Source organism: Dendrobates tinctorius, unplaced genomic scaffold (genome assembly GCF_039654945.1).
Source record: "Dendrobates tinctorius isolate UK_male_01 unplaced genomic scaffold, ASM3965494v1 ptg000087l, whole genome shotgun sequence".
In the NCBI taxonomy this organism is placed as follows: Eukaryota; Metazoa; Chordata; class Amphibia; order Anura; family Dendrobatidae; genus Dendrobates; species Dendrobates tinctorius.
The window spans coordinates 7,274,762-7,302,142 of record NW_027361755.1 but is presented as its reverse complement, the minus strand read 5'-3'; the positions used below and the strand labels follow the sequence as shown (position 1 = coordinate 7,302,142).

Here is a 27,381-nt window from a genome sequence, read left to right as displayed (position 1 = left end):
TGAGATACATAACTATCCTTCAGGATTCTCCCACTCATCCGTTCTCTTGGGACATCCACACAGCGCTCCCTAGTGAACACAGTGGTCATTACACCACAGTAAATTCCGCAAGAAAGTCAATATTGATCCACAAAGTAGCTGAGTTGACCCAAGAGGTGTATAAACGAAACTTTCAGTATAATAGTTCAGGCTACTAGGTGCAACAACTTAAGTGCTTTAATCTCAGAGACACTAGGATTAGGTCCAGAAGGGATGCCAATGCAGAATTTGGGGTCTCTTCTAAGGTTGTAGTAGGTTCTTTAATTATCGTTCGCAGCTGCGAACTAAAATAGGATCCCAAAGGATGTCGCAACAGAGATCACCAGGCGCTGTTAGGCTAATGTAAGAAGGTCCTTATCACAGTTGGACCTAGCGTCGCTCGGAACAATGAGGTCCTAAGAACTAGTTGTGACCCAGGAGCAGTCACCTGTGAATCAATTTACTGTTAAAGTATATGTAAACAGCTTAGGAGATGCAGGGGATGTACGTGCTGTGATTGGAGGTTGAAACTTTGATGCAGAAAGAGATCCCTTATATGGGACTGAAGACTGTAAATTGTATATACTCTGTGGGCCTCTCCACCACTGCTACAGGGGGATGGAGAAGTCCCCGCAGCTCCAGAAGAGATGAGCAGGCAGCGAGAGTTATAAGTACGCAGCGGGGATCGCCGGGGAGAGCGGAAGTCGGCTACAGTGAAACCGAAAGCAAAAGTAGGAGTTCCCCCGCGCTCCCGGAGACGCCGCAGCTGCGTCACGTTTTATAGGCAGAGATCGCAGCTTGCATGTAAAGGAAGCTCTCCCATCAAAGCTGAAGACGGTCGCCTGTAATTAGCTAGTGAGCCTCTCCGCCGCTGCCACAGGGAGGTGGAGATGTCCCTGCAGCTCCAGAAGGGACGAGCAGGCTGCGTGAGTTATAGAGACGCAGCGGGGTCGCCAGGGAGAACAAGGGCCGGCTGCGGTAAAGGTGGGAGGGGTTTATCTCGCACTGGAGGCGCCGCAGCTGCAACCACAGAGCCCTGCACGGCAAAGCTCCGGGAGCTGATGGAGGTAGTCAAACTGCTGGAGAAGTCGCCCAAGGGGGTGGCAAGGGGTGAAGTTGGTGAGCGCTATACTCACAATTGCACCGTTCTCTCAAAGCAGCCACAGTCTGAGTCGCCATCCCAGTTCCTGAGAAGGGGTCACAGCTGAGATGTCACTCGTCCTCTTCACCACTGAATCGTTGTAGAACCGCTGTGAGGATCTGTTGTCCCGGTCTTCCGACGCAGGATCGCAGCTGCGATCTGCGGCTGGCAGCGGCCTAATTCTCTCTTTTTGTGGCTTTCTCCTGTTGGAGCCCAGATGAAGATTAGGGGGTCCTGGGGGTTGCAGATGGGTGCCTCATCGGTGATGCCTTGCAGAATTTGAGGGGTCCTTAAGGTAGAAATCCTGTGGTGTAAGTACAGGCAGGCCCAGAAGTGAGGTCTGGTGACGATGTGGGCCTCAATACCTATCTTCTCTCAAAAGTTGATTTAGATGATAACTTTTGGAGCCAAAAGTATCCTCATAGTGCCAGAAGGACTCAGAGATATTTGGAGACAGGATGGCTTGCTGAAGTTGAGTTAAAAGTCGGATTTTGAGGTGTCCCTTCAGAGCTCCCAAGAAACCTGTCTCACACGTCTGTGAGCTAGGCCAGGCCCGGTATTTAACTATTTCAAGCAACTTCACTCAGTCCTGCATGTGTCCTACCTATGTTACTCATGTTAGCAGCATATATGATGGTATATAGTTATTTCAACTTACTCTGCTTGTCCCCTTATGCTATGAGGTCAAGTAACTTTTCAAAGTGGTTTATGATCCATGTAGGCCTGGACATTTGTTTATCTGCTCAATACATTTATTGTGTCCTGCTGTCTTAACTTAGTTTGATTGATTGCTAATGAGTGAGGAGAGAAGGAAAAAAAAAAGTAAGATCTTAGACCTGGCCTGCTATATATTCAGACCTAGCCTGGGGATGCATTTATGCAGGGGGGGCATTTATGTGCATGTATCAAAGTACGGGCAGTTATAACATGGCTGTTAGGGCAGGAGACAGGTAAGACAAATTAATAAATCTAATCATAAATCTGTACATTTGGATTACCACAAATATATACCATATAAATTTGTATAATTTATATCCTGGCTGCTGCATTCACTCACATCCACCGCCCTTGCATTAACTTTACACTCCATTCATATCGGCCCCTTTATCCTTTTCTCTCCTATGTATAGCACTCCCGCTCTTTTCACATTGCTAAACAGCACTGATCCATTCACTTGCACCATCCAACACAAGAGACGCTCTCACAAATCACGCTTTCTATCCTCCTTCTAGTCGCAGGATATATCTCTCCCAACCCCGGCCCCTCATGTTATAGTAAGTCAAACCCCTCAACTGCTACACTTAGAAACCCCTCTAATCTTATTAATACTCCCTGCATGCCTTCTATCTCTTTTAATTGTGACCTTTGGAATTCTCACTCAGTGTGTAATAAACTTTCCTTCATCCATGACCTCTTCCTTTCCGATTCTCTTAACCTTCTGGCTCTTACTGAAACCTGGATTCAGCAGTCAGACACCACTGCTGCTGCTGCTTTTTTCAAATGGTGGACTACACTTCTCTCATACCAGAGAAAACAAAAAGCAAAAAACACAAATGTCCTGAACTAAAAAGTAAAAAATATACTGCAAATAATGCATAAAGATAATAATAATAATAATAATAATAATAATAATAATAATAATAATGGTATTTAGTAAACATAATTTTGATCAAAATAATGTACAAGCCATCCCGCCACGTCACGGCAACCCTTGTGGGACAGTCCCTACTCTAGTATTTAAAACCTTTTCACTTGCCAAGTGACGTGAATGTGAATAAGGATCGAGCGGCTGAACCACTAGTAACAGCTTAGGCCAGACTGGATGGCTTTGCCAGCTCAGAAAGAGGGCGGTCACACCCATATATGCACTGAATGCACAATGAAATGAATAAAAAACAAATCTGAACTGAGAAAAGTAAGTTAATGTGTATGCACAATGTAAGTGCATATTAACACATGACCATTAACCAGAGAAAACAAAAAGCAAAAAACACAAATGTCCTGAACTAAAATGTAAAAAATATACTGCAAATAATGCATAAAGATAATAATAATAATAATAATAATAATAATAATAATAATAATAATAAGGGTATTTAGTAAACATAATTTTGATCAAAATAATGTACAAGCCATCCCGCCACGTCACGGCAACCCTTGTGGGACAGTCCCTACTCTAGTATTTAAAACCTTTTCACTTGCCAAGTGACGTGAATGTGAATAAGGATCGAGCGGCTGAACCATTAGTAACAGCTTAGGCCAGACTGGATGGCTTTCCCAGCTCAGAAAGAGGGCGGTCAAACCCATATATGCACTGAATGCACAATGAAACTCATTTGTGTTTTTTGCTTCTTGTTTTTTCTGGTTAATGGTCATGTGTTAATATGCACTTACATTGTGCATACACATTAACTTACTTTTCTCAGTTCAGATTTGTTTTTTATTCATTTCATTGTGCATTCAGTGCATATATGGGTGTGACCGCCCTCTTTCTGAGCTGGGAAAGCCATCCAGTCTGGCCTAAGCTGTTACTAGTGGTTCAGCCGCTCGATCCTTATTCACATTCACGTCACTTGGCAAGAGAAAAGGTTTTAAATACTAGAGTAGGGACTGTCCCACAAGGGTTGCCGTGACGTGGCGGGATGGCTTGTACATTATTTTGATCAAAATTATGTTTACTAAATACCCTTATTAGTTATTATTATTATCTTTATACATTATTTGCAATATATTTTTTACTTTTTAGTTCAGGACATTTGTGTTTTTTGCTTTTTGTTTTCTCTGGTTAATGGTCATGTGTTAATATGCACTTACATTGTGCATACACATTAACTTACTTTTCTCAGTTCAGATTTGTTTTTTATACTTCTCTCATACCCCAAGATGGGACAACAGAGCAGGTGGAAGCGTTGGTCTGCTCCTATCACCCAAATGTACCTTTCAGGTTATCCCTCAAGTACCCTCACTTGTCTTCCCTTCTTTTGAGGTCCATGCCGTCAGACTCTACGTCCCCTTGTCCATGCGAGTAGCGGTGGTGTATCATCCTCCCATCAGTTTCTGGATCACTTTGCCACCTGGCTTCCACAATATCTCTCCTGTGACATCCCCACCCTCATCATGGGAGATGTCAACATTCCCACTGCCTTTCCCCTCTCACCATCTGCTTCTCACCTTTTATCTCTAACCTCCTTTTTCGGCCTCTCGCAGCATACTAACTCCCTCACGCATGAAGATGTAAACTCACAAACTCCCCTCTCCCGCTCTCTGACCACAACCTTCTATCATTCTCTATCAAGAACTGCCATCCCGCCCAGGTCACCCCCACTTTTCACACTTTAAGGCCGGTTTCACATTAGCGCTTTTACAGCGCGCGCACGGCCGGAGGTAGCTCCGCCCCCGATCCGGCTCTCTGCCCGGCGTGCCCGCCCCTTCCTTGTAGCGCCGCCTCCTAGCGGACAGCGGCGCCTGCGATCGGCGCACCCTATCTTTAGCATAGGGTGCGCCGATCGTGCGCAGGCCGTGCGCTAGTTGCGCTTTGACCTGCGCTGCGCACTTTTGACGGTGCGCCGTGCGCGCCAAAATCAAACTTTTCGGATTTTGGCGCGCACGGCGCACCGTCAAAAGTGCGCAGCGCAGGTCAAAGCGCAACTAGCGCACGGACTGCGCACGATCGGCGCACCCTATGCTAAAGATAGGGTGCGCCGCTCGCAGGCGCCGCTGTCCGCTAGGAGGCGGCGCTACAAGGAAGGGGCGGGCATGCCGGGCAGAGAGCCGGATCGGGGGCGGAGCTACCCCGGCCGTGCGCGCGCTGTAAAAGCGCTAATGTGAAACCGGCCTTAGAAACATACAGGCCATTAACACCCAGAAACTTATGAAGAACTTGCAGTCATCATTGGCCCCATTCTCCTTCCTCTCATGTCCTGATTCTGCACTGAAGCATTACAATGAAACACTTCAAAGTGCTCTGGATGAAACTGCACTTCCTATACATAGAACAACTAGGCACGGACAGCAGCAACCCTGGCACACGCTGCAAACTTGCTACCTACAGTGGTGCTCCAGGTGTGCCAAACGTCTGTGGAGAAAATCCAATCTACCCGAAGATTTCATCCATAAATTTATGCTTAAAACATACAACAGTGCCCTTCACCTCTCAAAACAAACCTATTTCAACACCCTCATCACCTCACTATCCAATAACCCGAAACGTCTGACACTTTTCATTCCCTACTTAACCCAAGAGTGCAGGCCCCAACCACAGATCTCCACGCTGACGATCTGGCTAATTATTTCAAAGAAATAACTGACCATATCACACAGGAAATTATCTCCCAGTCACCTCATACCATGCGCTGTCCTCCTTCTCCACTGCATCTAGCTCACTCTCTGATTTTGAATCAGTAACAGAAGAAGTAATCGGGCTCCTTGCATCTTCTCGCCCTATCACTTGCACCAGTGACCCCATTCCATCACATCTCCTCCAGTCCTTTTCCCCCGTTGTCATCACTCACCTAACAAAAATATTCAACCTCTCACTCTCTTCTGGTATCTTTCCTTCCTTATTTAAGCATGCCATCATACAGCCATTACTTAAAAAACCATCCCTTGACCAAAACTGTGCCGCTAACTATAGACCTGTCTCTAATCTGCCCTTCATCTCTAAACTCCTAGAACGCCTGTTTCACACCTGTCTTATCCGCTATCTCTCAGATAACTCTCTCCTCGACCCTCTACAATCTGGTTTCCGCTCTCTACACTCTACTGAAACTGCCCTCACTAAAGTCTCTAATGATCTTCTAACAGCTAAATCTAATGGTCTCTACTCCATACTAATTCTCTTGGATGAAGCATTCAACACATATTCATCAGCTCCTCCTCACTTTACTCCGCTCCATTGGCCTCAAGGACACCATTCTCTCTTGGTTCTCCTCCTATCTCTCTGACCAATCCTTTATTGTATCTTTTGCTGGCTCCTCCTCCTCTCATCTTCCCCTTACTGTTGGGGTTCCTCAAGGATCGCTTCTAGGCCCCCTCCTCTTCTCTTTGTATACTGCCCCTATTGGTCAAGCAATCAGCAGATATGGGTTCCAGTACCATCTCTATGCTGATGACACTCAATTATACACTTCTCCTGATATCACGCCTGACTTTTTTGAAAACACCAGTGATTGCCTTACCACTGTCTCTAACATCATGTCCTCCCTCTATATGAAACGGAACCTGTCAAAACTGAACTCCCCATGTTTCTTCCCTCTACTAACCTACCTATGCCGGACATTGCCATTTCCGTGTGTGGTTCCACCATTACTCCCCAGCAACATGCCTGCTGCCTTGGGGTCATACTTGATTCAGAGCTTTCATTCATCCCCCACATCTGATCATTGGCTCGCTCTTGTTATCTGCACCTCAAAAACATTTCTAGAACTCGACCCTTTCTTACTTTCGACTCTTACCGTTTCTCTTATTCATTCTCGTCTGGACTATTGTAACTCTCTACTAATCGGTCTCCCTCTTAAACTCTCCCCTCTCCAATTTGTCCTGAATGCTGGATTATATTCTTCACCAATCGTTATACCGATGCCTCTACCTTGTGCCAGTCCTTACACTGGCTACCCATCCACTCCAGAATTCAGTATAAAATTATTACCCTCAGCCACAAAGCCCTCCATGGCTCAGCACCACCCTACATCTCCTCCCTGTACCCGTGCCCTCCGTTCTGCCAACGACCTGAGGTTAACATCCTCATTAGTCAGAACCTCCCACTCCCGTCTCCAAGACTTTTCACGTGCCGCACCAATTCTTTGGAATGCACAACCCAGGCTAGTACGATTAATCCCCAATCCCCACAGTTTTAAGCGTGCCTTAAAAATGCATTTGTTCAGACTGGTCTATTGCCTCAACGCATTAACCTAAATATCCCCATGTGGCTCATTTCAAAATTATTTACCATAACCAGGTTCCTCGCATCATGTTCTCACATGCTTTTTGCATTTAATAGCCCTCTGTGTCTGTATTGTAACATACTTAGGCTGTTAACTGGTTTATGCAGCAACAGGAACACTCGATTCTTACACTATGGATGGTCCAAACAAAAACAATAAAAGTAATTGTTAACATCCACCTTTCGCGTCTCCCCTTTTTCCTTATAGATTGTAAGCTTGCGAGCAGGGCCCTCATTCCTCTTGGTATCTGTTTTGATCTATGTATTTATTGCTCTGCTGTGCTGTAATGTCTTTTGTCAGTAGAAGTCCCCTCTATAATGTAAAGTGCTGCGGAATATGTTGGCGCTATAGAAATAAAATTATTATTATTATTATTATTATTATTATTAATAATAATAATAACGGAAACCCTCCAATGTTGCTAAATTACAACAATTCTGTAAAGATGGGTAGGACAAAAATTCCTCCAGAGCAGTGTAAAAGACTCATTGCTAGTTATCGCAAATGCTTGATTGCAGTTGTTGCTGCTAAAGGTGGCCCAACCAGTTATTAGGTATAGGGGGCAATCTTTTTCGCATAGGGCCTCCTAGGTTTGGATTTCCTATTACCTTAATAAAAAAAGACTTTCATTTAAAAACTGCATTTTCTGTTTACTTTTGATATATTTGTCTAATATTTAAATTTGTTTGGTGATCTGAAACCTTTAAGTTTGACAAGCATGGAAAAGAATATCAAATCAAGGCCAAACACTTTTTCACAAAACTGTATGGGGCCCATTATACTGTATGGAGCACTATGTGGCCCCATTATACTGTATGGAGCAATATATGGGTCCCATTATACTGTATGGAAAAATATATTTGGCCATTATACGGTATGGCGCATTGTATGTGGCCCATAATACTGTATGGACCAATATATGGGGCCCATAATACTGTATGGACCAATATATGGGGCCCATAATACTGTATGGACTAATATATTGGGCCCAAAATACTGTACGGAGCAATATATGGGGCCCAAAATACTATATGGAGTAATATATGGGGCCCATAATAATGTATGAAGCAATAATGGGGAACAAAATACTGTATGGATCACTATATGGTTCCCATTATACTCTATTGAGGACTTTGTGGTGCCCATATTACTATATGGAGGACAATGTGGTGCTCATAAATCAAGAAAAGCACATCCAGCCCATGAATGGCAGCGCTTCCCAGGACTCACATTCAAAGATGATATTTCATATTTTTTTTATTTGATAGGTTAAAAAAGAGGAGATACAACGCGTTTCGGATACAGTGTATATCCTTCATCAGGTATCATAAAAACACAGTACAAATCCTAATAGTAAAAAATTCAGTTACGCTTATATATAGTAGAAACCTTTTATCCCAGTCTCAGAAACTTGATTTAGGGTGTGGACCAAGTTCAGGAACACACCCACTGATTGATGCAACCTTGACAACATAGATGCAAGAAGAAAAAAAAAACCCAGAAGGAAAAGCCCAAAAGGAGAAAAAAAAACAGGAAAAAAAAAACAAGAAAACAAAAAGGCAATGTTCAAACTCTCTCTATGACATCATTCAATCCATTTGGAAATAATGTTCCCAGACGATATATCCAAAACGTTTCTTTCCGCTTTAAAAGAGCATTCCTATTTGCAACACCAGAGGGTATCTGCTCCACCGGAGTTACTTTTATGTTAAAAATTTTGTTATGTTTAATTAGTAGATGCCTTGAGAGACTATGTTTTAAAAGGCCGTTTTTTGCTCTATTTCTGTGACCATTAATGCGGGACCGCAGTGTCTGCACAGTGCGTTCCACATATTGCAAACCACAACTGCATGTGATGACATGTATACAACAAAACAAAATCACTGCTACAGGTGAGTCTTTGAGGAATCTCAAAGACCTCGCCAGTACTATTACATTTGATAGTTTTAGCCCCGTGATCTAGGATCCCACAGGTACAACATTTTTTAGAGGTGCATTTAAAAACTCCGGTTCCTTGAGAAACACCACATAAAATTTGATCAATACTTTTGTTTTTTCCCTTTGAATCCAACTGTTTTTTTAATTTACTGGGGGCCACCAAATTTTTCAAAGTTTTCCCCCTTCTATATGTAATCCCTGGTTTATCAGGGAGATGTTTTCCCAAAACAGGGTCACTCTTCAAGATATACCAATATTTTGAAAGCACAGTTCTTCTGACTTTATTTCCCCTATTGAATGTTGTCACAAAATTCAATTTCCAGCGTTCATCACTTTTTTTATTTACCAATGGTCAAATTATCCCCCTTCCTATTTTTTCCTTTTAACCCCTTAACGACCGCCGATACGCCTTTTAACGGCGGTCATTGAGGGTACATAAACCACAGCGCCCTTAATTAACGACGCTGTGATTTAAGTGAATAGCGCCCCCCAGTGTCGGATTTTCTCCGAGGTCTCGGCTGCCGGGGGTAGCCGAGACCCCAGAGAACATGAATCGGGTTGGATTTTACCGACCCCGTTTTTGCGATCGCCGTTATTAACCCTAACGGCGACTGCAAAAGAAAAAAAACAAAACGTGATTTTCAATTAAATTTCTCTCTCCTCTGATGTGATCGCACATCAGAGGAGAGAGAAATAGGGTCCCCGATCCCCCCCTTATAGTCACCGATGGTCCTGGGTCCCCTCTGGTGGTCCTGGGCTCCGTCCCGGGCTCCGGTGGGCGCCGCCATCTTGGAAAATGGCGGGCGGCTCATGCGCAGTGCGCCCACCTGGAATCTGCCAAACGGCAGATTCCATACATTTATTTTGATCACTCTGATAAAGTATCACAGTGATCAAAATAAAAAAAAAGTAAAAAACACGCACACACACAAATACCTAATTTTTTTTCAAATTTTTCATTAGGGCTAGGGTTAGGGTTAAAATTAGGGTTAGGGCTAGAATTAGGGTGTGTGCACACGCTGCGGATTCTGCTGCGGATCCACAGCAGATTTTGTCCTGCGGATCCGCAGCAGTTTCTGCTGCGGTGTACAGTACCATTTTAATCTATCTAAAATGAAATCCGCAGTGCACATGCTGCGGATTTTTCCGCGTGGATTTGCTGCGGTTTCAAATCCGCAGCATGTCAATTCTTTGTGCGGATTCTGCTGCGGTTTGGCACCTGCTCAATGACAGGGTGTCAAACCGCAGGGGAAATCCACAGGCAAAACCGCAGAAAAACTGCAGATAATCCGCAGGTCTTTTGACCTGCGGATTTACCTACGGTTTTTCTCAAATCCGCGGGGAAAAATCTGCAGAGCATTACGCAGTGTGCGCACACACCGCGGATTCTGCTGCGGATTTTTCAGCGTAGATTTGGCTAAATCCGCAGGAAAATCCGCAGGTCAAATAACCTGCATTTTACCTGCGGATTGCAGATTAGCCTGCATTTTTCTCCTGCGGTTTGACACCTGTAATGGTTCCTTACGGGGTCTAGTTTCCAAAATGGGGTCACTTATGGGGGGGTTTCCAATGTTCAGGCACATCAGGGCATCGCCAAACGCGACATGGCGTCCAATCTTAATTCCAGCCAATTCTGCATTGAAAAAGTCAAATGGTGCTCCTTCCCTTCTGAGCTCTGCCATGCGCCCAAAGAGTGGTTTACTCCTACATATGGGGTATGGGCGTACTCAGGACAAATTGCACAACTTTGGGGGTCAAATTTCTCCTGTTATGCTTGTAAAAATAAAAATTTGGGGGCGAAAAAATCATTTTTGTGGGAAAAAAAGGATTTTTTAATTTCACGGCTCTACGTTAGAAACTTCTGTGAAGCACTTGGAGGTTCAACGTGCTCACCACACATCTAGATAAGTTCCTTAAGGGGTCTAGTTTCCAAAATGGGGTTACTTGTGGGGTGTTTCCATTGTTTAGGCACATCAGAGGCTCTCTAAATGTAACATGGCGTTAGATCTCAAATCCAGCCAAACGGCGCTCCTTCCTTTCCAATCCCTGCCGTGCGCCCAAAAAGTGGTTTACCCCCACATATGTGGTATCTGCATATTCAGGAGAAATTGCACAACAAATTTTTTGGTTCATTTTCTTTTCTAACACTTGTGAAAATATTTTTTGGTTCATTTTCTTTTCTAACACTTGTGAAAATAAAAAAAATTGTTCTAAATTAATTTTTTTGCAAAAAAAAGTTAAATGTTCATTTTTTCCTTCCACATTGCTTCAGTTCTTGTGAAGAACGAAAAGGGTTAATAAACTTCTTGAATGTAGTATTGAGCACCTTGAGGGGTCCTGTTTTTAGAATGGTGTCACTTTTGGGTATTTTCTGCCATGTACACCCCTCAAAATGTCTTTAAATATGATGTGGTCCCTAAAAAAATGGCTTTGTAAATTTTGTTGTAAAAATTAGAAATCGCTGCCCAACTTTTAACCCTTATAACTTCCTAACAAAAAAAAAAATTTGTTTCCAAAATTGTGCTGATGTAAAGTAGACATGTGGGAAATGTTACTTAAGAAATTTGTGTGACACATCTCTGATTTAAGGGCATAAAAATTTAAAGTTTGAAAATTGCAAAATTTTACAAATTTTCGCCATATTTCTTTTTTTTTTTTCATAAATAAACACAAGACATAGCGAAGAAATGTTACCAATAACATGAAGTACAATATGTGACGAAAAAACAATCTCAGAATCAGCGGGATCCGTTAAAGCGTTCCAGAGTTATAGCCTCATAAAGAGACAGTGGTCAAAATTGTAAAAATTGGCCTGGTCATTAAGCTGCAAAGTGGCTCTGTCACTAAGGGGTTAAACATTCCTCCTGTATTTTTACTTTGTTATCCCTATATGCACTATTTATCAAATTTTTTGGGCATCTTTTTTCCTTAAATTTTCTTTTTAGAATTTTAGACTGATCTACATAATCAGATTCTCTCGTACAATTCTTTCTTATACGAAAAAATTGGCTGTGGGGTATGTTAACCTTTCACTTCTTGTAATGTGCACTGCTGAAATCTAAAAAGCCATTTGAATCCACCTTTTTAAAGTGCGGTTTTGTAATAATTTTTTTCCCACTACGGCTGATCTCTAGATCAAGGAACACCATTTTTTGTTTATTAATTTGTGATGTAACGGTAATCCCCCAGGTGTTATTATTGAGATCCTTTATTAACTGTGCCGCTTCCTTCTCTGTCCCCTTCCATATAATAATCAGATCATCAATGAAGTGCTTATAAAGCCTTATTTTGTCATTGAAAACAGGCTTAGAGAGTGGCGATGAGGACTCGAATCGCCCAATGAATAAGTTTGCGAAACTTGGCGCGACCCGAGTCCCCATCGCGGTGCCGAGCAACTGTAAATACAGTATGCCTTCAAAAATGAACACATTGTGTTCAAGAATGAATTTAAGACCCTTTGACAGAAAATATCTTTGTTCAGGGAGCATCTCTTTCTTTGCTAAATAAAAACCCACCACATTTACCCCAATTTCGTGATCTATGTTGGAATATAATGAATTTACATCCAACGAGATAAAGGAATAGTTATCTTCCCATTCAATATCCCTCAGTTCCTCGATTGTGTGGAATCTCTCAAATATGAAGCAAGAGACTTTACCAGATCTTGTAAAAACAAGTCAATATAATGAGAAAGATGACAAGTCAAAGACACAATTCCTGATATAATCGGTCTGCCAGGTGGTTTTTCAGGGTTCTTATGCAATTTTGGTAAATGAGAAAATAACGCCATGGTTGGCGCAGGATTTGTTAAAAACTTTTTTTCTGTTTTATTAAGAATATTCCTCTCATAGGCTTCCTTGATCATATGGTGATAGTCCTGGACAAACCATTGTGTAGGATCTTCTTTTAAAATTTTATAATATCTTGTATCAGACTATGTTAAAAGCTTCCTCAATATAGTCAGATCTGTTTTGCACAACTACTCCCCCCCTTATCAGCTTGTCTTATTACTATATCTGTATTTTTTCTCAAATCCTCCAATGCCATTTTTTCTCTTTTAGAGATACTGTTCTCCTTTTTTGCCTTATTTTTCCCAATTCCATGCTTTTCGATTTTATTTTTATTATTATTTTCCCACTTTCTAAATTCTTCAGATACTAATGAAAAAAAAGGGTCCTCTGTGTTGATGAGGATTAAATAGAGATTTTGGATGTACCTCCTTGTGGATATATTCACTTTCTTTGCTTGTCTCTGTTGGGATCAGTATTTTTTTGAGATCCCCAATGTCCCCATTGTTTTCAGTCAACAAGAAATGCCTTTTAAGAGTAAGTTTGCGAGTGTATGCATTTAAATTGATTTACAAACTTTACAGAATACAAATCAAAAATTGGTTTGTGTTTCCATATTCTGAGACATAACTTTTACATTTTCTCACTGAATGGCATAAGAACTTCTTTTTATCCATACCATTTTAACATACATACAACCCGTTTATTAGGCTCTGTGCACACGGTGCGGATTCTGCTGCGGATCCGCAGCGGATTTGGCCCTGCGGATCTACAGCAGAACTGCATGTGATGTACAGTACCATTGTAGCTTATGTAAAACAAAATCTGCAGTGCACATGCTGCGTTTTTTACCGCGCAGATTTGGTGCGGAATGAAAAAAGCAGCATGTCACTTCTTTTGTGCGGTTTTGCTGCAGTTTTCCACCTGCTTCATTCTAGAAATCCGCAGGTGGAAAACCGCAGGGGGAAACCGCACAAAACATGCAGCAAAACCGCACAAAAAATGCACTAAGTCCGCAGGAAATAGAAGGTCATTTGACCTGCGGATATAGTAAAATTCCAAAGCAGAATACGCACCATGTGCACATAGCCTTAATTTTTTCTGAAGTCCAGTGTTACAATTTTAAAGCAAAAAACAAAAACAATGCAATTGTGAGGCCAATGAGCTTAATCAGGGTATGGTCAGATTGTGGCAGAAACTCTTCACACGTGTTGGTCAGTTACTGCATGATTGTTCCACAGTTATGTGGCTATTGGTAGGTCATGGATGGACGGGGCTTCAGGGTTGCCGATCAGATTGCAAAGGGGGGGCTATCTCTGCATGCCTGCTAAATGCTGTGATCACTAGGGATTGCAGTATTTAGGGAATTAAAGTGTCGGGAGTGGTGCAGGCACCAATCCAGCAAGGAGTGCCAGCTGACACCCGGCGGGGAATTTGCACTAAGAATTGCCATAATTATAATGAAGAGAAGGCAATCATCCTTAAAAGCGTCCTCCCCACGAATCACTAGAATAGAGGCAAAATGTTATCGAATTTACATATTGGTGAACTCTAAGATCTACATACATTCCACATAATCCCTTTAAAACATACCTCAGGTTTTGGGACAAAGGCTCGACCAGGAATACTAAAGCAATGTTTGACTTGGCAGAGATACTGAGTCATAATCGACAGTCTACTCCTCTGCTTACCACCAGTGGGCGCTGTCATCCTCTGAAAATAATGTAAGAAGCATTTTTTATATATATGAAGAATACTTTAATATCACATTTAACTCAAGAATTGTTATTTCAAGTGATTGCACAGAAATCAGAATAAGCTATAAGTAAGAAAGAAATAACACTATTTTTAATTATTATATGCTACCATCTCACCAGTTTTCACTTCTGGAGGTTCCGGTTTTAAATTGTCAGTTTTCCCTGAGCTACTGGGTGGAGACTAACGACTATGATGTCTCCCAAACACAGTACGCAGACATAAAAGGGATTCCTGCTCTATGTAGTACGTGACCAGAAGCAGCAGCAACATAGTGGGCGCTTTACAGCAGTAAGGAGCAGTGTCGTGTCTAGCACTGTAAACACTTACTAGAAAGCAGCAGTTATCTGTATCTCTCTCTGCCGGTTCCTTCCAGCTGATTTTGCCACTGAATTCTGAGGAAAATTATATACATTAGGCAGCAGGGGCAGAAGAGGATTCTGGTAAGTGGGAAAACAGATCGTTTCTCTAATAAGGTACAACCCCATTCCAAAAAAAGTTGTGAGGCTGTGTAAAATGTAATGAAAACAAGAATACAATGATTTAGAAATCCTTTATAGCCATATTTTATTCACAACAGAACACAGACCACATATCAGAATGTGAACGGTTCTACATTTCATTTGAAAAAAATGCCTCATTTAGAAATTGATGACAGCAACACATCGCCAAAATGAAGGGGCAAAGCCATGTCCACCATTGTATAGCATCCCCTCTTCTTTTTACAGTAATTATCTGGGTAGTGAGGACTTCACCTGTGGGATTTGGGGAGAGGAATGTTGTTCCATTCTAATTTGATGAAGGCTTCTACTGTAGCGTTCAAAATAATAGCAGCCGGTGCAGTAGATTCTAAGAAAACCAACAGACTCAAAAAAGTCATGGTCTGCAGGTTTTTAAGTCTGTGTATTAGAATAATTCATTGAAAGGCCGTGTGTTCACAATAATAGCAGTGTAGAGTTCAATACGTGAGGTCAAACATTCTGTGAAGAAACAGGTGTGAATCTGTTGGACCTTATTTAAGGGTGAAGCCAGGACATGTTGTACATGCATTTCTCCTTGAAAGCCTGAGAAATATGGGTTGTTTTAGACATTGTTCAGAAGAACACCGTACTTTGATTAAAAAGTTGATTGGGTGTAAAACCTATAAAGAAGTGCAGACAATTATAGGCTGTTCAGCTAAAATGATCTCCAATACTTTAAAATTGGAAAGACAAACCAGAGCTACGTGGAAGAAAACTGAAGACTACCATTCGAATGGATGGAAGAATAGCCAGAATGGAAAAGGCTCAGCCAATGATCAGCTCCTGGATGATCAAAGACAGTCCCAAGTTACCTGTGAGTACTGTGACAGATAGAACACACATATGTGAAGCTAATCTCTTAGCAAGAAGTCCCTGCAAAGTCCCTTTGCTAATAAAGACATGTACTGAAGCGGATACAATATGCCAAAGAACACATCAACTGGCCGAAAGAGAATTGGAGAAACAGTTTGTGGACTGATGAAAGTAAAATTGTTCTTTTTTGGTGCAAGGGCCGCAGACAACCCACAAACTCTGCAAATAGCCACAGTACTCTCTGAAGACAGTGAAGCATGAGGTGCAAGCATCATGATATGGGCATGTTTTTCTTACTATGGTACCGGACCTATTTACCGCATACCAGGGATCATGGATCAGCTTCCATATATTACAATACTAGAAGAAGTCATGTTGCCTTACGCTGAAGATGTTATGCCCTTGAAATGGGTATTTCAACCAGGCAACGACCCTAAAAACACCAGTAAACGAGACAAATCTTGGTTCCGTTCCAACTAAATTGAGGTTATGGAGCGGCGAGCCCAATCCCCAGACCTTAATCCAACAGAAGCCTTGGGGGTGGCATCAAAAATTCAATTTCTGAGGCAAAGCCAACAAATGCCAAAAATTGTGGGATGTAGTCTGAGCATCCTGGGCTGGGATAACAGTTGACAGGTACTGGAAGTTGGATGACTCTATGCAACATAGATGTGAAGTAGTTCTAACAAACTGTGGGTATACAACTACATATTAGGTTAGTGATTCACAGGAATGCTAAATCCACAAAAAAAAGTCCATATTGTGAGTTTGTGAAGACAAATGCAGACACTGCTATTTTTTAGAACAGCCCAATGTTCATGTTTTGTTATTTTCTGTAAAGTAGTTAAATTATATACATTTCACATCATGTTTTGAATAAGAAAACAGTGTGCAATGTTCCCAATGTATGGAAATAAAAACTACCGCAGTATAAAGATTTTGTGATTAACTCGTGTTTTTGAACACTACTGTATGTGCTCAATAGTTCTACGGTTTCTTTGAATGATTTTTGGCTTTAAAATGTGCCAAATGTTTTCTATTGATGAAAGGTCTGGCCTGCAGGACAGCAGCTAATCAACCAAACTCTTTGGTGAAGCCATGCTGTTGTGATGGATGAGACACACAAAAACGCCCAATACTCTATAAAAAGAAGAAAGAGGCGGTAACCGTGATGAATCAACCGCCATCATGTAAATTATTCCACTCCATAGATAATATAAACACAGGAGAAAAAGGGGGAGTAATGGATGCAAATGTAGTTATGAAAATACAAAATTTATTAGTAAATGCGTGTACAGAAAGACATTACAAGTCGAAATGCAATTTTACATAAAATCATGAGACGCAAAACAGGACAGACCCCAACGAGGAGAGAGAAGTAAACAAACTGTGCACACCAGCAATCACAGAAGCACAGATAATACGATAAGATCTAATGTGTATATATATATTTTATGCAGAATTAACCCAATTCATATGTATTGTGGCCAAAAGAATTGTTTCCATAGGCAAAGGTAAAAGGATTCTCTGCAAGGATATAATAAAGTGCTGCTAATGATGGCGGTAGGCAGTCACCACTAGGGTACTCCCAAGATCACTAATCGATAAGAAGATTAAATGGCAAAGGTATAATATAGTGCTGCTAATGATAGCGGTGAGTAGTAGCCACTAAAAAACTCCTCAGATCTACAGTGGGTACATATAAAGTAACAATGGGTTTGCCTACCAAGAGTGCACAGATGACCAGGTCCAGACGGCGACCCCCGACGCGCGCTTCGCGCCTACTGCGGGCGCTTTCTCAAGGGAGAAAGCGCCCGCAGTAGGCGCGAAACGCGCGTCGGGGGTCGCCGTCTGGACCTGGTCATCTGTGCACTCTTGGTAGGCAAACCCATTGTTACTTTATATGTACCTACTATAGATCTGGGGAGTTTTTTTAGTGGGCCTACTGCGGGCGCTTTCTCAAGGGAGAAAGCGCCTGCAGTAGGCGGGAAACGCGCGTCGGGGGTCGCCGCCTGGACCTGGTCATCTGTGTACTCTTGGTAGGCAAACCCATTGTTACTTTATATGTACCCACTATAGATCTGGGGAGTTTTTAGTGGCTACTACTCACCGCTATCATTAGCAGCACTATATTATACCTTTGCCATTTAATCTTCTTATCTATTAGTGATCTGGGGAGTACCCTAGTGGTGACTGCCTACCGCCATCATTAGCAGCACTTTATTATATCCTTGCAGAGAATCCTTTTACCTTTGCCTATGGAAACAATTCTTTTGGCCACTATACATATGAATTGGGTTAATTCAGCATAAAATATATATATATATATATATATATATATATATATATATATATATATATATATATATATATACACACACACACACACACACACACACACACACATTTTAGATCTTATCGTATTATCTGTGCTTCTGTGATTGCTGGTGTGCACAGTTTGTTTACTTCTCTCTCCTCGTCGGGGTCTGTCCTGTTTTGCGTCTCATGATTTTATGTAAAATTGCATTTCGACTTGTAATGTCTTTCTGTACACGCATTTACTAATAAATTTTGTATTTTCATAACTACGTTTGAATCCATTACTCCCCTTTTTTCTCCTGTGTTTATGTTGTGATGGATGCAGTATGTAGTTTAGAAGTGTCCTGCTGAAATATGCAAGGCCCTTCCTGAAATATACGTTGTCCAGATGGGAGCATATTTTGTTGCAAAATCTTTAATTCTCAGCACTGAGAGTACCTTTCAAGATGTGTAGGCAGGATAGGCGCGCTCCTTTTGAGTCCACAGGACTTCAAATTTTCATTCATCTGATGATAGAACAATTTCCTATTTCGTCGCAGTCCATTTTAAAGGAGCTCTGTTCCAGAGAAGATGGCAGTATTCCTGGACTGTGTTGATATACAGTATGGCTTCTTCTTTGCATGATAGAGCTTTCAATTGCATTTATATGTACAGCGAACTATGCTCACAATAATTTTTTGATGTATTTCTTAGCCCACACAATGATTTCTACAGCTGAATTATGCCTGATGTTAATGCAGTGCCGCCTGAGAGGCTGTAGAAGGATGTCTATAATAACCTTAAGGCTGCATTCACAGATTCAGCTTGTTGTGAGTTTTTGATTTTGGAGATTATCTGCAACAATTCTGCATCTATTAAGTAAATTAGGTTACTTGCGTTTTTTCATTTATGGTAGTTTTTGAGTGTTCGTCAACATTTGTTTTTATTGCGTTTTTGACACTGCATTTTTAACTTTTTTTGTTGTGTCATGTTTTAAACAAAGCTCCTTTGGATTTGATGCTTCCTGGTACTTAGACTTGACAAAACGTTACTGATACAGTCATGTGCAGATTATATGGGTTTTTTTTACCTGCAGATTTAACGCATCTAATGCAGGTCTATGGCAAAAATTTGCACATAAAGCTAGGCGTACCCAAATTGACATACTGCGGATTTGGTTTGGCCGAGTAACAAAAACACAATGGGCATGAGATTTCTATGAATCCCATCCAATTTGCTGGAACTGTAACTGTCAAAAACGCACTAAGGCCGGGTTCACATTAGCGTTCCGGGGCTTGGCGGAGGGCTGCGTACTTCCTCCATTAAGCTCCACCTACTTCCGCATACTTCTACATGCGTCCTGCGTACCTATCTTTAACATTGGGTACGCAAGACATGCGGATGTATTCGAATGCGTCGTTTTGACGTGCCTGCCGTCCGCACAAAGCGCAACTTGTTGAGGTCAGCGGGTGCGTCAAAACAACGCATCCACATACATTTGCATACATCCGCATGTCCTGCATACCCAATGTTAAAGATAGGTATGCAGGACGCATGCAGAAGTATGTGGAAGTAGGCGGAGCTTAACGGAGGAAGTATGCAGCCTCCGCAAAGCCCCCGAACGCTAATGAGAACTTACTTTAACACAAGATATCATACCTATAAATGATCATGGCATCAAGTTCAAAAGAATTTGTGATCAGGCAACTCCTTACTAAAATTAAACCCACAAAAGCCACATGAGTTCAAAAAATTCCCAGATTTAGAAAACACTTATTATAAATCACACAAAAAACAGTTTTTTGTGCAAAAAAGTTTTAAATATCTTTTTTAATAGTCTCATAAAAATATACAGTGGGGAAAAAAGTATTTAGTCAGTCAGCAATAGTGCAAGTTCCACCACTTAAAAAGATGAGAGGTGTCTGTAATTTACATCATAGGTAGACCTCAACTATGGGAGACAAACTGAGAAAAAAAAATCCAGAAAATCACATTGTCTGTTTTTTTTTCATTTTATTTGCATATTATGGTGGAAAATAAGTATTTGGTCAGAAACAAAATTTCATCTCAATACTTTGTGATATATCCTTTGTTGGCAATGACAGAGGTCAAAAGTTTTCTGTAAGTCTTCACAAGGTTGCCACACACTGTTGTTGGTATGTTGGCCCATTCCTCCATGCAGATCTCCTCTAGAGCAGTGATGTTTTTGGCTTTTCGCTTGGCAACACGGACTTTCAACTCCCTCCAAAGGTTTTCTATAGGGTTGAGATCTGGAGACTGGCTAGGCCACTCCAGGACCTTGAAATGCTTCTTACGAAGCCACTCCTTTGTTGCCCTGGCGGTGTGCTTTGGATCATTGTCATGTTGAAAGACCCAGCCACGTTTCATCTTCAATGCCCTTGCTGATGGAAGGAGGTTTGCACTCAAAATCTCACGATACATGGCCCCATTCATTCTTTCATGTACCCGGATCAGTCGTCCTGGCCCCTTTGCAGAGAAACAGCCCCAAAGCATGATGTTTCCACCACCATGCTTTACAGTAGGTATGGTGTTTGATGGATGCAACTCAGTATTCTTTTTCCTCCAAACACGACAAGTTGTGTTTCTACCAAACAGTTCCAGTTTGGTTTCATCAGACCATAGGACATTCTCCCAAAACTCCTCTGGATCATCCAAATGCTCTCTAGCAAACTTCAGACGGGCCCGGACATGTACAGGCTTAAGCAGTGGGACACGTCTGGCACTGCAGGATCTGAGTCCATGGTGGCGTAGTGTGTTACTTATGGTAGGCCTTGTTACATTGGTCCCAGCTCTCTGCAGTTCATTCACTAGGTCGCCCCGCGTGGTTCTGGGATTTTTGCTCACCGTTCTTGTGATCATTCTGACCCCACGGGGTGGGATTTTGCGTGGAGCACCAGATCGAGGGAGATTATCAGTGGTCTTGTATGTCTTCCATTTTCTAATTATTGCTCCCACAGTTGATTTCTTCACTCCAAGCTGGTTGGCTATTGCAGATTCAGTCTTCCCAGCCTGGTGCAGGGCTACAATTTTGTTTCTGGTGTCCTTTGACAGCTCTTTGGTCTTCACCATAGTGGAGTTTGGAGTCAGACTGTTTGAGGGTGTGCACAGGTGTCTTTTTATACTGATAACAAGTTTAAACAGGTGCCATTACTTCAGGTAATGAGTGGAGGAAAGAGGAGACTCTTAAAGAAGAAGTTACAGGTCTGTGAGAGCCAGAAATCTTGATTGCTTGTTTCTGACCAAATACTTATTTTCCACCACAATATGCAAATAAAATGAAAAAAAAACAGACAATGTGATTTTCTGGATTTTTTTTTCTCAGTTTGTCTCCCATAGTTGAGGTCTACCTATGATGTAAATTACAGACGCCTCTCATCTTTTTAAGTAGTGGAACTTGCACTATTGCTGACTGACTAAATACTTTTTTGCCCCACTGTATATGAATACAAAATACATGAGTACATATAAGGTGGAAGACTTAGCAGCAAAAAACACTCGAAAAAACATATCAGTAACAGCAGAAAAATGGCCAGAAGGCAAAATCTAGCATGGGAATTAGGGTGCAACGGTACAAATATATACAGTCATGGCCAAAAGTATTAACACCCCTGCAATTCTGTCAGATAATACTCAGTTTCTTCCTGAAAATGATTGCAAACACAAATTCTTTGGTATTATTATCTTCATTTAATTTGTCTTAAATGAAAAAACACAAAAGAGAATGAAGCAAAAAGCAAAACATTGATCATTTCACACAAAACTCCAAAAATGGGCCGGACAAAAGTACTGGCACCCTCAGCATAATACTTGGTTGCACAACCTTTAGCCAAAATAACTGCGACCAACCGCTTCCGGTAACCATCAATGAGTTTCTTACAATGCTTTGCTGGAATTTTAGACCATTCTTCTTTGGCAAACTACTCCAGGTCCCTGATATTTGAAGGGTGCCTTCTCCAAACTGCCATTTTTAGATCTCTCCACAGGTGTTCTATGGGATTCAGGTCTGGACTCACTGCTGGCCACCTTAGAAGTCTCCAGTGCTTTCTCTCAAACCATTTTCTAGTGCTTTTTGAAGTGTGTTTTGTGTTATTGTCCTGCTGGAAGACCCATGACCTCTGAGGTAGACCCAGCTTTCTCACACTGGGCCCCAAATTATGCTGCAAAATTTGTTGGTAGTCTTCTGACTTCATAATGCCATGCACACGGTCAAGCAGTCCAGTGCCAGAGGCAGCAAAGCAACCCCAAAACATCAGGGAACCTCCGCCATGTTTGACTGTAGGGACCATGTACTTTTCTTTGAATGCCTATTTTTTCTCCTGTAAACTCTATGTTGATGCTTTTGCCCTAAAAGCTCTACTTTTGTCTCATCTGACCAGAGAACATTCTTCCAAAATGTTTTAGGCTTTTTCAGGTAAGTTTTGGCAAACTCCAGCCTGGCTTTTTGTATCTCGGGGTAAGAAGTGGAGTCTTCCTGGGTCCCCTACCATACAGTCCCTTTTCATTCAGATGCCGACGGATAGTACGAATTGAGACCGCTGTACCCTCGGACTGCAGGGCAGCTTGAACTTGTTTGGATGTTAGTGGAGGTTCTTTATCCAACATCCGCACAATCTTGCGTTGAAATCTCTTGTCAATTTTTCTTTTCCGGCCACATCAAGGGAGGTTAGCCACAGTGCCATGGGCTTTAAAATTCTTGATGACACTGCGCACGGTAGACACAGGAACATTCAGATCTTTGGAGATGGACTTGTAGCCTTGAGATTGCTCATGCTTCCTCACAATTTGGTTTCTCAAGTCCTCAGACAGTTCTTTGGTCTTCTTTCTTTTCTCCGTGCTCAATGTGGTACACACAAGGACACAGGACAGAGGTTGAGTCAACTTTAATCCATGTCAACTGGTTGCAAGTGTGATTTAGTTATTGCTAACACCTGTTAGGTGCCACAGGTAAGTTACAGGTGCTGTTAATTACACAAATTAGAGAAGCATCACATGATTATTAGAACAGTGCCAATACTTTTGTCCACCCTCTTTATTATGTTTGGTGTGGAATTATATCCAATTTGGCTTTAGGACAATTCTTTTTGTGTTTTTTCATTTAAGACAAATTAAATGAAGATAATAATACCAAAGAATTTGTGTTTGCAATCATTTTCAGGAAGAAACTGAGTATTATCTGACAGAATTGCAGGGGTGTCAATACTTTTGGCCATGACTGTGTATATCCTAAAGGAATACCTGTGTGCAAAAAGTGCCTTAGTCATACAACATGGTATACAGGCGTCATATCAGATAAGCTGGGGGAAAAAATCCTACAGCAGGTCATGAATAACTAACCTCCCTAGTTACCCAATCTGCTTCAGCTATGCCTAGTGGTCCAGCCATTTTGAGGGAGTGGGGGTTAGATGGGCAAATAAAATGACTTTGATTAGGGAACATGATAGGCTGCTCTGAACAAATGTGTTTTGAGGGAGCACCCAAAACTGAGCAAGTTGTGGATGGTCCTAATTTCTTGGGGTAAAGCTCTCCAGAGGATTGGCACAGCGCGGGAGAAGTCTTGGAGTTAGGAGTGGGAGGTACGGATTAGTGCAGAGGTTGGTCGAAAATCATTTGCAGAGCACAGCGATCGGTTAGGCTGATAGACAGAAATGAGGGAGGAGATGTAGGGGGTGCTGCACTGAGGAGAGCTTTGTGGGTGAGAACAAGTACTTTGAATTAGATCCTGTAATGAATGGGCAGCCAGTGTAACGACTGGTGAAGAGCGGACATGTCTGAATTAGCTAGATAGACAACTCTGGCTGATGCATTAAGGATAAACTGGAGAGGGGAAAGTGGTGTAATCGGGAGGCCAATTAATAGAGCGTTGCAGTAGTCCAGGCGGGAGTAGATCAAGGCGACAGTGAGGGTTTTTGTTGTTTCCATGGTGAGAAAAGGGCAGATTTTAGAGATGTTCTTTAGGTGTAAGTGGCAAGAGCAGGCAAGAGATTGCATATGGCATGTAAAGGAGAGATTGGTGTCAAATATAACATCCAGACAGCGTGCCTGCTGCTGTTGTGTTATTATGGTGTCACCCACAGAGAGGGAAATGTCAGATGGACCTAAGCAGTGGAACCCCCTCCAATTCTAACTCCACCCTAACCCCAACACACCCCTAACCCTAATCACAACCCTAACCATAACCCTAACCACAACCCTAACCCCAACACACCCCTAACCCTAATCCCAACCCTAACCATAGCCCTAACCACAACCCTAACAGTAACACACCCCTAACCCTTATCCCAACCCTAACCCTAATCCCAACCATAACCACAACCCTAACCCAACCGTAACTTTAGCCCAACCCTAGACCTAGCCCCAACCCTAACCCTAGACCTAGCCCCAACCCTAACTCTAGCCCCAACCCTAATGGAAAAATGGAAATAAATATATTTTTTTATTTTACTATTTTTACCTAACTAAGGGGGTGATAAAGGGGTTTTATTTACTAATTTTTTATTTTGATCAATGTGATAGAGTCTATCACAGCGATCAAAATGAACCAATAGGAAAAATGTCCTATTGTTGCCGGATGCCGTCCGGCAAATCTCGGCGGGGGGGCACAGTGCATGTGCCTGCTGTTTTCTTCCTGGAAGAAGACGCCGCCGGACGATGGATATCACGGGAGGATGCAGGAGGATCCAGGGATACCAGAGGGGGCTCAGAGGACCCCATTTCTCGCTCCTCTGATTACCTCAAATCCGGCAGCCCCTGTACATAGGAGACTGTGGTCAGAGTCGGATCACATCTCCTGCATTGTGGCTGCCTCCAGCTGTGACCTGAGCACACCCCCTGGGCTGTCCATTTCACAGCTGTGGGAGGGGATGGGTACCATTTTTTGAAGACCCAGCTGTGCTGCAAGCTTCAAAAAGCATTCAGTGACAAGAGATGAGACGAATGATAACGGACGTCCGGGATGAGGTGAGTATCGGTGGCGATGAGAGGTGTTCGGTAGCTTGAAATTAGCAGTACAATACTGCACTGCTGAACACAGCTCATCACCGCAGTGATCAGAGCACTGCAGTGTAAACATCATGCTGCTGTGCTCTGAACACCGACTGAGCTCAGCTATTTCACTGTAAGCCTCTGAAAAAGACACAGAAATAGCAGTTGTGTAACTAAGGCCCATAATTTGTTATACAACCCAAAACGGTGAATCTAATCCCTAAGACCGTGTATCTAAGGCCCATTGTCTTCGACACCCCACAAAGCCATGTATCTAATGCCCATCATGTATGATACAGCCCAGAGCCGTGCATCTAATGCCCATCATCTGTGATACTCCCCAGAGCCATGAATCCAATGCTCATCATCGGTGATACCCCCAGAGCCAATGCTCCCATAGAAGTGGAAGGAGCAGTGTCCCACTTTACAATAATGCTCTCAAAAAAATGGATGGCGCTGTGTTGCATATTACACCACTTCTCCCATAGAAGTGGATGGAGCGGGGCCACATATTTTACCTCTGCTCCCATAGAAGTGGACGGAGCAATGTTACATATTACAACACTGATCCCCAAAAAGTTGACAGAGCGGAATCATACATATCTAATCCTGTGTGAAACACTCCACTGAGTCATCACTTATTACACAATGCCATACAGCGCCGTCTCTTACATATTAGATTACATAGAGCCCTGTTTTTTATTACATACCATCCTCTCTTGTTAGATATATAATGCAATGATGGCGGACTGAGCATGGGAAAGCTTCTTTTCTAATGGAGGAGGCTGATGGACTGGTCACCGGCTGCTCCATCAGCAGTCTTTTAATACCTAACTAGAGAGGGGACAATGTAATAAAAGAGGGCACTGTGAATAACAAGAATACTTTATGTAAGGGACAGCACTGTACATAACTGGTAAGTAACAAGGGACGGTATTATACATAATAAAAGAGGAAACTATGCAACTAAGTACAGCGCTATACACAATACGTGAGTACACAATATACTAGGGGACTGTGCTATACATAATAAGGCTACATTCCTCTGTGTGCAGTCTCGGTGTGCTGCTCAATTTTACAGACACATTGAGCATGTCCTATTCTGATCCTCAAAATCAGATCAGATTCCTTGCAGATTAAAATCTGCATAATGTCAATTCTTGCAGCGTATTTCACCCATACTAATGAGTGGGGGAAATGCAAATGCACGTCAAAAACATGGCAAAAAAATGTATTTTACGCAGCATTCTTCCTGCCAAATTAGGACATGCAGTACAATTTTCTCCTTCAAATTGTGAACATGTGCATATAGCTTTAGTCACTGTCCTGTGTACCACCCCACCATTCATCATAAGTACTTGATAGCATCATAATGAATTTGAAGATGGGATAGGATGTTATCAGGTACTTAAAATCCTCCGCCTCCTCTCAATTCATTACAAGTCCCTTACTGCCTCCTCTCCCACTCCTCAATAATATTTAAATCCCTGAATTATGAGATGGGGGATGCCATCAGGGACTTAGCACACTCTCCACCACCAAATTAATTTTACATCCATATCTAACGTCCTCCTGCGCTTGTTCATAAGTTCATTATAAGTCCCCCTTACTCCCATCCCTATCCCCCTCCTCGTCCTATCTCCCACCTCCATCATTGACCTCTCACCCACCTCCATCATTGACCTCTCACCCACCTCCATCATTGTCCTCTCCCCCCACCTCAATCATTACGTTCTCCCTCACCCTATCGTTGTCCTCTCTCCACCTCCATCATTGTCCTCCCCCACTTCCATCATTGCCCTCTCCCCATCTCCATCATAGCCCTCTCCCCCACTTCATCATTGCCCTCTCCTCCACCTCCAGCATTGCCTTCTCCCCAACCTCCAGCATTGCCCTCGCCCCTACATCCAGCATTGCCCTCTCCCCACCTCCATGATTGTACTCTACAACACCTCCATAATTGGTCTCCCTCACTTTCATCATTGCCCTCTCCCCCACCTCCATCATTGCCCTCTGCCCCAACTCCATTATTGTCCTCTCCTCCACCGCCATCATTGTGCTCTCCCCCACCCTCCATCATTGCCCCCTCCCCACCTCCATCATTACACTTTCCCCCACCTTCATCACTGTCCTCTCTGTCACCCACATCTTTGTTCTCCCCCACC

General features: G+C 42.4%; 1 protein-coding gene across 5 annotated transcripts in view; it reads right to left on the bottom strand.

Moving 5' to 3' along the window:
• Positions 1-27,381, bottom strand: part of TFB1M (transcription factor B1, mitochondrial) — a 329,682-nt gene that overhangs the window by 227,544 nt on the left and 74,757 nt on the right. For all 5 annotated transcript variants that reach the window (XM_073585711.1, XM_073585709.1, XM_073585710.1 and 2 more), the window contains one exon: positions 14,421-14,540. In XM_073585711.1, the coding sequence (XP_073441812.1) occupies positions 14,421-14,540 (120 nt within the window). The remainder of the gene's footprint in view (positions 1-14,420; positions 14,541-27,381) is intronic.